Source organism: Ovis canadensis, chromosome 15 (assembly GCF_042477335.2).
Source record: "Ovis canadensis isolate MfBH-ARS-UI-01 breed Bighorn chromosome 15, ARS-UI_OviCan_v2, whole genome shotgun sequence".
Classification (NCBI taxonomy): Eukaryota; Metazoa; Chordata; class Mammalia; order Artiodactyla; family Bovidae; genus Ovis; species Ovis canadensis.
Genome location: NC_091259.1, coordinates 61,320,672 through 61,335,981, shown reverse-complemented (window position 1 = coordinate 61,335,981; position 15,310 = coordinate 61,320,672). Strand labels below are relative to the sequence as shown.

At 41.9% G+C, this 15,310-nt stretch overlaps 2 protein-coding genes across 2 annotated transcripts; both read left to right on the top strand.

Annotated features, from left to right (window-relative positions):
• The first annotated feature begins 962 nt into the window (after window positions 1-962).
• LOC138420042 (olfactory receptor 2AT4) lies at window positions 963-2,046 on the top strand. The gene has a single exon (XM_069553099.1). It carries the CDS (start codon window positions 1,003-1,005, stop codon window positions 1,972-1,974), a length of 972 nt encoding a protein of 323 aa, XP_069409200.1. The 5' UTR covers window positions 963-1,002; the 3' UTR covers window positions 1,975-2,046.
• An 11,653-nt stretch (window positions 2,047-13,699) lies between these two features.
• On the top strand, window positions 13,700-14,665 carry LOC138420735 (olfactory receptor 2AT4-like). The gene has a single exon (XM_069554158.1). It carries the CDS (start codon window positions 13,700-13,702, stop codon window positions 14,663-14,665), a length of 966 nt encoding a protein of 321 aa, XP_069410259.1.
• Window positions 14,666-15,310: the final 645 nt, after the last annotated feature.

Sequence of the window (15,310 nt, the reverse complement as noted above, 5' to 3'; positions counted from 1 at the left end):
GGCAAGCTTTTGCCCCTTCTGTCTACAAAGAAAAAAAAAACACAAAAACACCTGGCTGGACATGTCTAGATTTGGGACTTTTATAATTCAGTGGCATGAAAGATATTTTATTAGAAGCAATATCAGGGATGGAGTAATCTCAGAGTCATATTCCCAGAGAAGAAAAGAGCTAGTGATTGTCAGTTCACTTTGAAGGCCCCTCCTCCCTGGAAATCCAGCTCATTGCATCCTTCTTGCATCTGTGTTTCTCCAGATTACTGAAAAATATGATATTAGCAATTAACCCCATTTTGCCTAATTGCTGCAGTGGAAGTGTTGGGCTAGCATGATCTATTATATTCTACACAGAAATGGAAGTACTGACACCTAGCTTAGAAGGAGTCAGGAAGAACCACCATTTGAGGCTTACAAGAGAAGAATAAGCTCGATAACTATGTGAGCAATAGCATGTTGCAAAGAACCTTGGAGAAAGCAGTCCTTCCAAAGCAACATGGTGGAACTTTGAGTGCAAAAGAGGCATGAGTTCAATGACTTGATTTAAGAGACCTGGCATCCCAAACTAGATACATAAAATCTAACATGAAGACTAGCAGAAATCTTTCCAGAGAGCTTTTCACAATCATAATTCAACAATCAAATGTTTGGATCTGACTATCCTAGTGAAATGTAAAGTCCAAGAAGATAGGGACTTTGCCTGCCTTCTCCATTTTCATCACTGTGTCAGCTGAACATAGCATGTCTTTCATTTGGCAGGTTATTAGTTAATTAATTAGTTTGACAAAAGAAAGAAGGTAGAAGTTTTGGGTTAATACAGTAGGAGTTAACACCACAACCTACTAGTCAGTCCTCAAGAGCTGGTTGTGATATTACCTTTATATTTTGACTAGAGTGTAAATATTATAGATTTCTCATTCCATAATCCTTCGATTCTATTGTTTCCAGATATTCCAGTGTCCAGATGTTCCAGCTGCTCATCTCCCAGAAATCCAGCTCTGGCTCATTATGGAGGCCACAACCTGTAATGGATCAGTGGGTGGCTCACCAGTCTTCTACCTGGTGGGCATCCCCTCTCTGCCAGAGTCTCTCTTCCTCCCTGTGTTTTTTATTTTTCTCCTTTTCTACCTTCTCATCCTCACAGGTAATGCCCTGATCCTGGTGGCTGTGGTGATAGAGCCCAGTCTTCACAAGCCCATGTACTTCTTCCTGATCAACCTCTCAGCCCTGGACATCCTCTTCACCACAACCACTGTCCCCAAGATGCTGTCCCTATTCCTATTTGGGGACCATTTTCTCAGCTTTTCTTCCTGCTTATTGCAGATGTACCTCTTCCAAAGCTTTACATGCTCTGAAGCCTTCATCCTGGTGGTCATGGCCTATGACCGCTATGTGGCCATCTGCCGCCCACTGCATTACCTTGCGCTCATGACCCCACAGACCAATGCTGCCCTGGCATCCAGTGCCTGGCTCACTGCCCTCCTTCTGCCCATCCCAGCAGTAGTGAAGACCTCCCAGATGGCGTATGACAACATTGCTAGAATATACCACTGCTTCTGTGATCATCTGGCTCTAGTTCAAGCCTCCTGCTCTGACACCAGCCCCCAGACCCTCATGGGCTTCTGCATCGCCATGGTGGTGTCCTTCCTGCCCCTTTTCCTGGTGCTTCTCTCCTATGCCCACATCCTGGCCTCAGTGCTTCGCATTGACTCCCGAGAAGGACGCTCCAAAGCCTTCTCTACCTGCAGCTCCCACCTCCTGGTGGTTGGCACCTACTACTCATCCATTGCCATAGCCTATGTGGCCTACAGGGCTGACCTGCCCCTCGACTTCCACATCATGGGCAACGTAGCATATGCTATTCTCACACCAATCCTCAATCCCCTCATTTACACTCTAAGAAACAAGGATGTCAAGGCAGCCATTACCAAAATCACACATCTTAAGACTCAGGCTGGAATAGGAGCCCTTGACCTTTAGATGAAGCTAATTCTGCTCTCCGGAGAAGGAAACGGCAACCCACTCCAGTGCTTTTACCTGGAGAATCCATGGATGGAGGAGCCTGGTAGGCTACAGTCCATGGGGTCGCAAAGAGTCAGACACGACTGAGCGACTTTTTCAATTCTGCTTTCAGGATACCTAATAACAGTGCCCAGCACAGATTGTTGTTGTTTAATTGCTAAGTCGTGTCTGACTCTTTGCAACACTATGGACTGTAGCCTGCCAGGCTCCTCTGTCCATGGGGTTTCCCTGGCAAGAATACTGAAGTGGGTTGCCATTTCCTTCTCCGAGGGATCTTCCCAACCCAGGGATCGAATCTGCGTCTCCTGCATTGGCAGGCGAATTCTTTACTTCCGAGCCACCAGGGAAGACCCCAGCACAGATTAGGAACTCAATAAATATTTTTGAGTAAATAAATCAGTAGATATAGAATGGTAAAAGAAAATTCTGTTGAGCAGTCAACTTCAACAGTGGTTGTCATATTTTGGTCCAGGGCTTTCCCCCTAGTGCAATGGAATAATGTTCATCTTTATATGATATCTTGCACTGTATAAGAATTTCACTACTTCATAAGAAGCTTTTTATTAAAAAAAAAAAAACCTGCATGGCAAAAAAATCTTTAAAAGCAAAGTCAAAAAACAAAAGACTTACATCACAGGGAAAGGGCAAATATACAAAATAGATAAAGAGTTCTGGAGAAGGAACTGGCAATCCACTCCAGTATTCTTGCCTGGAGAATCCCATGGACAGAGGAGCCTGGTGAGCTACAGTCCATGGGGGATCACAAAGAGTCTGTCATGACTGAGTGATAACATGTGTACATACTTCCTGAACTTATAGAAGAAAAATCTAACATACAAATATAAAAATGGGCAAAATATATGAAAAGATAGGTTACCAGAAAAATGCAGTGGTCTTTAAACAATGAAAAAGTATTTAATCTACTGTATTAAAATAGTGTATAAAAAGAATACAAATTAAAACTACGGTGTGAATTTCCCTAGTGGTCCAGTGGTTAGGAATCTGCCTGCCAGTGCAGGGGACATGGGTTTGAACCCTGGTCTGGGAAGATTTAAGATACTGCAGGACAACTAAACCCATGTGCCACAACTACTGAGTCCACGTGCTGCCACTACTGAAGCCCATGAGTTCTAGAGTCCACACTTCGCAACAAGAAAGCCACTGCAATAAGAAGTTTCTGCACTGCAACCAGAGAGTATCTCCTTACTGCTCACCACGACTAGAGAAAGCCTGGCACAGCCAAAACAAAACAGTAAATAAAAAAATGTAAAACTACACTGAAATGCCATTTTCCACATAATCAGATTAGCAAAACAATATTCTGGCAATATGCATGTAGAAAATCAGAACCCTTGTAAATTACTTGTGAGAATGCAAATTGATAGAGCATTACTGTGATACCCACCAAAAGTATATATGCATTTACCCTTTGACCCAGAAATTTCATTTCTAGGAATCAGTCTCAAAGATACGCTGGCAATAATTCATTAGGCTACTCATTCATCATTAGGGAACAGGTTGAAAAAAAATTTTTTTAAGTATAATGCATCTATAAAAAGGAAGTGATAAGGCTGTATACTGATCTAGGATATGCTAGTGGACTTCCCCGGTGGCTCAAATGGTAAAGAATCTGCCTGGAAAGCAGAAGACCCTGGGTTGGGAAGATCCCCTGGAGAAGGGCATGATAACCCACTGCAGTATTCTTGCCTAGCGAATCCCATGGACAGAGGAGCTTGGCGGGCTATGGTCCCTAGGGTCGCACTGAGTTGGACACAACTGGAGTGACTTTGCACACATGTGCACAGAAGGATGAAACCTCTTAATTAATAAAGATGGTTACCTACAAGGAGAGAGAGAGAACAGAGTGGAGGGGACAGGAACGGAAACAAGAGAAATGTACAATCTGACTTTAGATGTATATATAATTTTTATATAATTAAAAGAAATAAAAAAGAAAAAACACAATTCCCTCCTTTTTAAAACAAACAGAAACACTTGACCTTAGATGTCTATCAAATCAATGGCATGATCATTAGGAAAATTACTCCAAGAGTCATCGAAACAGTGTTTTGACTGTACATCCTAAGAGGGCTATAATTTAAAAACAAGAAAAATCATAATAGTTTAAATTACATTGAGATGTCTTTTAAAAAATATGTTACAGTTTTACTGAAGAGATTAGATTGAAATTAAATCATTCTATAATCATTTAAAACATTTCATTTTGAAATTATTTTATACTTACAAAAAGTTACAAAGACAGTATAGAGTTTCTAGTTAACCTTTCATCCAGCTTCCTCTAATTTTAACATCTTATGAAACCATTCTGCATTCATCAAAACTAAGAAACTAACATGAATCTATATAACACATTATCACTCAAAGTCCATCGTTTACATTAGGGCCCACTCTTGGTATTATATATTATTTTTTGTATAGACATCCAGTTGTTCCAGCACCATTTTTTAAAGCCTATTCTTCATCATTAAATTGTCTTTGAACTTTTGTCAAATACCGAACTATAGTTGTGTCTATTTCTGGGCTCTGTTCTGTTCCATTGGTACATTTCTCTGTCTTTTTACTAACACCACGTCATCTTGATTACTGTAGCTTTACACTTAGTGTTGAAATTGGGTAGTGTGAATCCCCCAACTTTGTTTTTCTCTTTTAGAATTGTTTTTACTACTTTAGTTCCTTTGCTTTTTGATATAAATTTTGGAACTAACTTTCTGGGTTTTGATTGGGATTGTGCTGAATCTATGTGTTAAATTTGGGATACTTGACATTTTACCAATATTGAGTTCCAATTTAACAACATGGATATCTCTTTATTTATCTCGATTTTCTTTGATTTTATTCATCAGTGTTTTGTAGTTTTTAGCCTATGGATTGTGCACATATTTTGTGGAAGAAAGAAAGTGAAAGTCGCTCAATCGTGTCCAGCTCTTTGTGATCCAATGAACTATATAGTTCATGGAATTCTCTAGGCCAGAATACTGAAAGGGTAGCCTTCCCCTTCTCCAGGGGATTTTCCCTACCCAGGGATCCAACCCAGGTCTCCCGCATTGCAGGTGGATTCTTTACCAGCTGAGCTACCAGGAAGTCCAAGAATACTGGAGTGGGTGGCCTATCCCTTCTCCAGTGGATCTTCCTGATCCAGGAATCAAACCAGGATCTCTTGCACTGCAGGCAGATTCTTTACCAACTGAGCTATGAGGGAAGCCCCACGTATCTTGTTAGGTTTATATTTAAGTGCACTTTTTGTTAGTCTATTAATATGGTGGGCTTTTCATTGATTGGTTTTGAATGTTGAACAGATTCTTTATTCCTGGAATGAACTCCACTTGGTTATGATATATTGTCCTCTATAAATGTTGCTAAGTTTGATTTTTTTTAAATATTTTGTTTAGGATTTCTGCATGCGGGATACTGATCTGCAGTTTTCTATTAATTTCTTTGCCTAGTTTGATATTAGGTTAATATTGGCTGGCCTTATAAAATGAGTTGGAAAGTTCTCTCTCCTCTTCTATAATCTGGAAAAAGTTGTGTAGAATTGGTATTTTTTTTCCTTAAATATTTAGTAGTATTTTCTTATGAAACGCCCTGTGTCTGGAATTTCCTTTTAGGGAATTTTTTTTCCTACAAAATCAATTTCTTTACTAGATATAGAAGTGTGGGGTTCTTTGTATTTATTTTTGGCTGAATCTTTGTTGCTTTGCATGAGCTTTCTCTAATTGTGGAGCATGGGTTTCTCATTGTGGTGGCTTCTCTTGTTTCGGAGCACAGGCTCTAGGCACTCAGGCTTAATTGTTCAAGGCACGTGGAATCTTCCCAAACCAGGGGTAGAATCATGTTCCCCGCCTTGGCAGGCGGATTCTTATCCACTGCACCACCAGGGAAGTCCTAGATATAGAAGTTTTAAAATTATCCATTTATTCTTGAATGGGTTTTGGTAGTTTGTACCTCTCGAGGAATTTGTCCCTTTCATCCACATCATAAAATTTATAGATATAGAGTTGTTTGTAGCAGTCTTTCGTTATCCTTTTAAAGTCTGTGATGTCTCTTCTTTCATTCTGAATGTTGCTAATTTGTGTCTTCAATTCTTCTTCTTGGTCAATCTGGCTATAGATGTATCAATTTTATCAACTTTTCAAAGAGTCAGATTTTAAACCTTAATGTCCCTCATGAAATAGCTAGAGGGAAGCTCAGGGAACTCAGTGCTGTATGATGACCTAGAGGAGTGGGTTGGAGGTGTGGGAGAGAGGCTCAAGAGGGAGGTGATAGATGTATAAATATAGCTGATTCACTTTGTGGTAGAGCAGAAACTAACACAACATTGTAAAGCAATTATACTCCAATTAAAAAAAAGAATCAGCCTTTAGTTTTATTGATTTTGCCCAGCAGTTTTTCTGTTTTCAGTTGTATTGATTCTTGCTATAATATTTATAATTTTCTTTCTTTTAAGTACTTTGGGTTTAATTTTGTATTCTTTTTCTAGTTTCTTAAAGTGAAAGATTAGATTGTTGATATGAGCCTTTTATTCTTTTCCAATATAAGTATTAAACTCTATAAATTTCCCTCTAGCTACTGCTTTCATAATTCCCTACAATTTTGAAATGTTGTACTTCTCTCTCTTTTTTTTCAACTCAGAATGTGTTTTTAATTTCCCTTGAGACGTCTTAAATTCTGGAGCACTTCCTCAGGCCCATCCACTTGAATAGGGCTTGATTCCGACCTCTGCCTCACCAGCATTACGTGGCTGCTAAGATCTTTCTGCAGCTCTGTAACCTCCCAGCTGCTGTCTTCTGGTTTCTCAAAGTCTTTCCCTATACGTGCACACCTGAGGAGCTGGTCCCTGACTTGAAGAGTATTTGTATAGATTTTGAAGTTCCTTCCCTGTAGTACTATCCTCCCCAGTATTTTGCCTTTTAATTTCCAGCGTTTTTGGTAATCCAAATTCCAATTTGTATCTCCTGTTTATTAGGACTTTATTTTTCTAATTGAGCTCTATTCTCCAGTCCTGTAAATTGGGAAATGCCCTCAGGTAAAAATCTGGGATCATGTGGAAATTACTTCCTGAGCTTTCCTATTCTCAAGGATCACAGTCCTTTAAGGTCTCTGAAGCCTTCAAACAATTGTTTTACATATTTTATCCAGCTTTTACAGTTGTTTTTGGCATGAGGTTTAGTTCCAAAGAAGGTACTCTGTCATAGGCAATACTTAGAAGTCCTCTTTGAGTTTTTGCACTATTGGTAGGAGAAACGCAGTGCAGACCCTAGGATTTTAGAGTGAACATTGTGGTTAACTATTCTCCTTTTGAGAAACAGTGCCTAGCCCTAGTGCAGCTGAAAGCCTGACAAGAAACACTAAAGGACTATGGGTCCCAAGCTGACCCTTACAAACTGGGTATTAATTTGAACAAACAAAATATAAAACTGGATATGTACAAAAACATCCCACTGTCAAGTGGGAAGTCAAGTAATAAATATTATATTAGCTCAAGCAGATCTTGAAGGCACAAGACAGTTGTATGAGTGGGTGGCTCAGACTTCCAAGATGTACCATCTTGCAATATTGATACCTTCCCATCAGTTCTGACATAGGGCCTCATGGGAAATTCCCTATAATCAACTCTCCCAAGAAGAAAGAAATCAGGCTTGATTTCACAAACAGTTCTTCACAATATTCTGAGACTACTCAAACATGGACTGCTGCTACATTACAGCCCATTCAGGAAGGCCTCGAAGGATCAACAGGAAGATAAATCCTGTCAGTGGGCAGAACCTTTGCCAGCCTCTTATCTTTCACCTGGTAGGTTCATCTCACCTGGAAGGTAAAATGGAAAGAGGTTTGGATCTATACAAGTTTATGAGCAATGGCTACGTCTTTGCTGGTATATGAAGTAACTTAGAGCAAAGTACCAGGTTTGGTGAAGAGAAGATCTGGAGAAAATTACTAGAGCTAATCAATGAATATAGTAAAGTTGCAGGATATAAAATCAACACACAGAAATCCCTTGCATTCCTATACACGAATAATGAGAAAGTAGAAAAAGAAATTAAGGAAACAATTCCATTCACCATTGCAACGAAAAGAATAAAATACTTAGGAATATATCTACCTAAAGAAACTAAAGGCCTATATATAGAAAACTATAAAACACTGATGAAAGAAATCAAAGAGGACACTAATAGATGGAAAAATATACCGTGTTCATGGATCGGAAGAATCAATATAGTGAAAATGAGTATACTACCCAAAGCAATTTACAAATTCAATGCAATCCCTATCAAGCTACCAGCCACATTTTTCACAGAACTAGAACAAATAATTTCAAGATTTGTATGGAAATACAAAAAACCTCGAATAGCCAAAGCAATCTTGAGAAGAAGAATGGAACTGGAGGAATCAACTTGCCTGACTTCAGGCTCTACTACAAAGCCACAGTCATCAAGACAGTATGGTACTGGCACAAAGACAGACATATAGATCAATGGAACAAAATAGAAAGCCCAGAGATAAATCCACACACATATGGACACCTTATCTTTGACAAAGGAGGCAAGAATATACAATGGAGTAAAGACAATCTCTTTCACAAGTGGTGCTGGGAAAACTGGTCAACCACTTGTAAAAGAATGAAACTAGATCACTTTCTAACACTGCACACAAAAATAAACTCAAAATGGATTAAAGATCTAAATGTAAGACCAGAAACTATAAAACTCCTAGAGGAGAACATAGGCAAAACACTCTCAGACATAAATCACAGCAGGATCCTCTATGATCCACCTCCCAGAATTCTAGAAATAAAAGCAAAAATAAACAAATGGGATCTAATTAAAATTAAAAGCTTCTGCACAAAAAAGGAAAATATAAGCAAGGTGAAAAGACAGCCTTCTGAATGGGAGAAAATAATAGCAAATGAAGCAACTGACAAACAACTAATCTCAAAAATATACAAGCAACTTATGCAGCTCAATTCCAGAAAAATAAACGACCCAATCAAAAAATGGGCCAAAGAACTAAATAGATATTTCTCCAAAGAAGACATATGGATGGCTAACAAACACATGAAAAGATGCTCAACATCACTCATTATTAGAGAAATGCAAATCAAAACCACAATGAGGTACCACTTCACACCAGTCAGAATGTCTGCGATCCAAAAATCTGCAAGCAATAAATGCTGGAGAGGGTGTGGAGAAAAGGGAACCCTCCTACACTGTTGGTGGGAATGCAAACTAGTACAGCCACTATGGAGAACAGTGTGGAGATTCCTTTAAAAATTGCAAATAGAACTACCTTACGACCCAGCAATCCCACTGCTGGGCATACACACCGAGGAAACCAGAATGGAAAGAGACACATGTACCCCAATGTTCATCGCAGCACTGTTTATAATAGCCAGGACATGGAAACAACCTAGATGTCCATCAGCAGATGAATGGATAAGAAAGCAGTGGTACATATACACAATGGAGTATTACTCAGCCGTTAAAAAGAATTCATTTGAATCAGTTCTGATGAGATGGATGAAACTGGAGCCGATTATACAGAGTGAAGTAAGCCAGAAATAAAAACACCAATACAGTATACTAACACATATATATGGAATTTAGGAAGATGGCAATGACGACCCTGTATGCAAGATGGGAAAAAAGACACAGCTGTGTATAACGGACTTTTGGACTCAGAGGGAGAGGGAGAGGGTGGGATGATTTGGGAGAATGGCATTCTAACATGTATACTATCATGTAAGAATTGAACCGCCAGTCTATGTCTGACGCAGGATACAGCATGCTTGGGGCTGGTGCATGGGGATGACCCAGAGAGATGTTATGGGGAGGGAGGTGGGAGGGGGGTTCATGTTTGGGAACGCATGTAAGAATTAAAGATTTTAAAATTTAAAAAATAAAAAACTAAAATTAAAAAAAAAGAACACATATAAAAAGAATAAAAAAAAAAAAAAGAGAAGATCTGGAGAGATTTAAGGCAACAGACTTCTGAGAAAGGCCTCAAACTGTGAAGATATTTTTGGCCCATGTGACAATTTACCAAAGGGAACTCATGGTGAAAAAACTCTCTGAAACCAGCAAAAATAGGTAAAATCAGATACACAAGATGACCCATTCATGAATATCAGTCAGACTCATAATGAGAATGAAGGTTACACCATTGGCATAAAGTTTGAGGCCCCTGAGAGCTATTAATAATGTTCTAATCATTACCAGCAAAGCCTAGGGACAAATCCTACCTCACTCTTCATGTATGCTGTAGGTGATGCCAGGGAGTTTATTCCTGAGGGATGATGGGTCCTCAAGGGAGCACCATCTTGAAGAAAATAACCCCAGGAGGCCTACCTGAAAGCAGGGAACCGAGGGTTTAATAGGCCATGGATCAGCCTCTAACAAGTCTTCACATGGAGACACAACAGGATACACCAGTATGGACCGGCTTAGTAGGTAAGCAGAACCAGGGATGGAGCATCCAGAGACAGGCAGAGAAAACCGGGGCAGGGAGACAGGGGTAGAGAAGCCAGGATGTATGAACTTGGGGCAGGGGTCAGGGAGACTGGTTGGGTGAGAACAAGAGGCAGGAGCACAGAATCCAGGTTGGCTGTGCACACGTGGGTTGTGAGACCTTGAGTCACACGTTCTGACAGGTCCAGGCAAAGGAGGACTCTTACACACGGGATTCAAACCACATCCTCATCAAATCATTTCCTCCCACAGGAAATCAAGGCTGACGGAGCAGTGACCATTGGAAACATGAGGGCACGCTGAGTGCTTACCTGTCCCAGGCTCTTGTGTAGTGTTGTCTAAACGTTCCCTTCGCATTCTCTCCACAAGGACACAACAATCCCGGAAGGTCACAAATGAGGGAAACGCGTTCAGACAGAGGAAAGTGACTTGCCCAAGGTCACACAACTGCAGGTACGAGATGGGATGGGACTCCAGTCCTTTCTGACTCATAAGTGCATACTCTTGACCACTAAGGCCCGCAGGACAGAATGAAGGTAAAGCCCCTGGCTGGTCGCAGGTGCGCAGGAGAGGTGGGAGAGCCCTCACCCTCTTGCGTTGGGGTGTGGACCATGTGACATGACTCTGCCAGACATGGAATGAACACTCAGGAAAGGGTTTTGAATTCCAATTGGACTGGAAACCCTTCAGAGATCTTCTCCTCTAAACCTCTCACTATACAGATGAGAAAACCAAGTCTCAGGGACCCAGAGTCACAGCAAGCAAGTAGCAGAGCTGGTCCAGGAGCCAGGACTCTTGGTTGCAAGGTGGAGTTCTTTAACAGCAGTCTGCCTCCTAACCACCTCTGCTCTCACCCCTCGCTAATTGTGACCTTGAACAAGGGCCTGTCCTTCTCCAGTCCTTGGTTTCCCATTTGCCGAGGGGCGTAAACACTCTGAAAGAGCTGTGAAGGAGGAGATGATGTCCATCAAGTGCAGCATCAGGTTGGACACTCAGTGATTGGGCTTTCTGTCCTTCCCTGTACCCACCTGCACGGTGACTCTCTCGTAGACAGTCCCACCAGGGAGGACTTTCTGGGGCAAATTCTGTGCCCTGGGAAAGAGTACCCATTAGTCCCTAAAGCACAGGATGGCATCACTCAGATGTAGTGTGTAATCTAAATCAAAATAAGAGTCCTAACCTGTAAAATAAATTTAAGAAATTTCAACCAAATTTGGATATTCTCTATGATGGGCTAGTTGAACGGTGCTTTGAAAGGTAAAATGCAAAGTTCTTTCATAAAGTACTTTTGGTGTCCCTGTTTGGCTGGTGTCCAATATGCCTATTGGATGGTCCAGTACCACCTGGCAATAGAAAGCCATGTCCCATCCCTCCACTGAGGTCTCAGCATCCCTCCTTCATCGTCTAAGCAGTGGGACAGAGGCGGGATGAGATGGGTAGCAAAGCTGATGGCCTTTTAGGGCCCCACTGGCCTCCCCTCTCAGCCTTTCTGCCCCTCAAATACCCTGCTCTGCCTCACCCGGGACTGCAGACACGACTGTTTGTCTGAGAGCAAAAATGTCCATGGCAGTGCAAAGCAGTTTCACTTTTTTTGCTAGGTCCTGGGGTCTGATATTTGGAATATTATTTTAAAGGAAGATTTCCATTGCCAGATGCTAGTTCTTAGTGCTTATCCTGTAGCAACTCAAGATAAAAACTTGAATTATAAATTTGTCTGATATTATCAATGAAAAAGTGGAAAGGGAAACAGAAAACCTTGGTCTTAATATGTTCTCCTCTGTAAAGCTGAACTTCTGGATTCCCCAGGAGACATGGGGAGTAGAAGAGGGAGTCCTGTCCCAGGAATCAAAGACCTGAGTTCTGGGGATGACTCTGCATCCAGTGCCATTGGTACCTGGAAAAGGTCTCACCCTTTTTGTGCTCAGCCTCTTGCCTTCAGGAGGAAAACTGTTAGATCTGAAGATTAAAAGTTTTTTCCAGCTTTTACATTGATGGTTTTATGCATAAGAGGTGTTTCGAGAGAGAGAGAAATTAGAGGTGACTCTAGGAAAAGTGTGGGGCCCTGCTCACAGAATCAGCAGGATCAACATGGAATTGCTTGCAATGGGAACAGGGATTGCTTAGCCCAAGGGGTGAGTATCAAGTAGATGGCAAATCAGTATTTCTCTTAATTCAATCCCCCTAGATCTATGAACACACTTCCTCCTGATTCCTTCTTGGTCGGGGGCGGGGGAGTTCTCTGGCCTTGGAGCAGCTATTGCAAGCAAACCTCCGGTTCCTCTCCATCTAAAATGCTTCTCAAGCAATGATCAGGGACAGAGAAGCCCGGAGGAGAGTGGGTGTGCCAAACAGGAGTTTGAGCTGAGCTGCATGCCAGCAGAGGCAAGTTCAAGAGTAACACAGATATACTCCCTGGATTCCCTGTTGCTGCCCATTTGCAGGAGAATCCATGCTCAGTTCTGACTCCAGTCAGGAATGGCTCTTTCCGCCAAAGGCATTTTCAGTATCACTCCCGTCACTGCAATGTGACAGAGCCCCACACCCAGAGACAGAAAAGGGAGTACTCAACTTAGAGACAGGCAAAACCGCTGCGCCAAGCAAACAAAGGAGAGGGAGCCATTCCTGGTCAATAATTATGATGAAAAGATAGCATGTTGCTGTAAATGTTAGAGAAATCAGGCCTCCCTAGCAGTGTGGTGACAAAGATGTCACTTTTTTAAAACCTTAAAGCAATGCCAAATGAGAAAGGAGCTCAAGGACATGGTTTAAGAGACCCGATATCCCTGAAAGGATCATATGAGACATGGATGAGGGGACCAAAAGAGTTCTTTCACGACACTTGGCACAACTGAAATTAAATCATTATGTGATTCTTTGCTTAATGTCTTTCTCTCCCACTGAAATTTCTGCTCCATTAAGTTAGAGACCTTCTTTGTTTTGTTCAACTTGTTATATATGCAGCAACACTTGGTTTGGTATACTGTAGATAATTTTGCCACATTATTTTTTTAAAAGGAAAAGGGGAATTCTGAGAGAGAGGATGAAGACAGAGCCCATCATGTCTGTTCTAGTGTTGGTTGTAAATAAATGTGGTTACAGTATACAGTGATCGCTCTGTAATTCATATTCCAGAATCACCGATTGTTCTGGTTTCCAAGTCCTCCCACCGCTCACTTCCTGGGCGTCCAGCTTAAACCACCATGGAGACTATAGCCTGCAATGAATCACAGGAGTCATGGACCATCTTCTACCTTGTGGGCATCCCTTCTCTGCCAAAATCCCTCTTCCTTCCTATCTTCTTCATCTTTCTCCTTCTCTACCTACTCATCCTGGTGGGAAACGCCCTGATCCTGGTGGCCGTGGTGATAGAGCCCAGCCTTCACAAGCCCATGTATTTCTTCCTGATCAACCTCTCAGCCCTGGACATCCTCTTCACCACAACCACTGTCCCCAAGATGCTGTCCTTATTCTTGTGTGGGGACCGCTACCTCAGCTTCCCTGCCTGCTTCCTGCAGATGTACCTCTTCCACAGCTTCTCCTGCTCTGAAGCCTTCATCCTGGTGGTCATGGCCTATGACCGCTATGTGGCCATCTGCCACCCGCTGCATTACCCTGCGCTCATGACCCCGCAGACCAGTGCTGCCCTGGCAGCCAGTGCCTGGCTCACCGCCCTCCTCCTGCCCATCCCGGCGGTGGTGCAGACCTCCCACATGGCTTTTGAAAACACCGCTCACATCTACCACTGCTTCTGTGACCACTTAGCTGTGGTCCAGGCCTCCTGCTCTGACACCAGCCCCCAGACCTTCATGGGCTTCTGCATCGCCATGGTGGTGTCCTTCCTGCCCCTTCTCCTGGTGCTTCTCTCCTATGCCCACATCCTGGCCTCAGTGCTTCGCATCAGCTCCCGAGAAGGACGCTCCAAAGCCTTCTCTACCTGCAGCTCCCACCTCCTGGTGGTTGGCACTTACTACTCATCCATTGCCATAGCCTATGTGGCCTACAGGACTGACCTGCCTCTTGACTTCCACATCATGGGCAACGTGGTGTATGCTATTCTCACACCTGTCCTCAACCCTCTCATCTACACGCTGAGGAACAAGGATGTCAAAGCAGCCATCACCAAAATGGCATGTCCCTGGAACCCAAATAATTCTGCAAAACCCTGATTGATAGTGAAATTTATTTTCTCACAAACACCAGTAACAATAGAGGTAAAATTGGATAATTCAGATAGCCAAAGAGTCAGAACAATAATTCTTAAAATACAGTCCTAGCTATTCTTCCATTGTAACAAAATAATGATTTTCTTTCCTTAATTCACAGACAAAATTGGTTGGGCTTTTCAATTTTTAAGCTGTGACTCCCAAATTTCACAAGATTTGTGTTTACATTTCCACTAATTCAAACAATTTTAATTCTCAGAGACTTAAATATTTGACTAGAAAGAAATTCAGTTTTTTCCCTGGTAGAGCTTCTAATATTTCTAAATGCCCCCAGGATGGCTGACACATAGTTATGAATCAGCCTTGCCCTTTTTGCTGGAGTAGTAACTTAGACATCCTCTTCAATGAAAACATCTGAAACTGCTATCATCTCAATTCTTGTTGCCTGAAAATACACTGCCACTACCAACGTGTCAATACCAGTCATGCAGGAAATTTACCACTGGTGTCTAGGCCTTAATAGTGTCCTGAAAGTAGAGCATACCCTTCCTTGAGGTTACGCTTAGGCAAGAAGTATTCCTTAGCAAACCTGTACAGGCAAAGCATTGCAATTCTTTTAATTTGAAGCCATGCAATAGTTTTTCCATC

Coding starts and splice junctions, on each gene's coding strand:
- LOC138420042 (XM_069553099.1), top strand. CDS start 1,003: ATGGAGGCCACAACCTGTAATGGATCAGTGGGTGGCTCACCAGTCTTC.
- LOC138420735 (XM_069554158.1), top strand. CDS start 13,700: ATGGAGACTATAGCCTGCAATGAATCACAGGAGTCATGGACCATCTTC.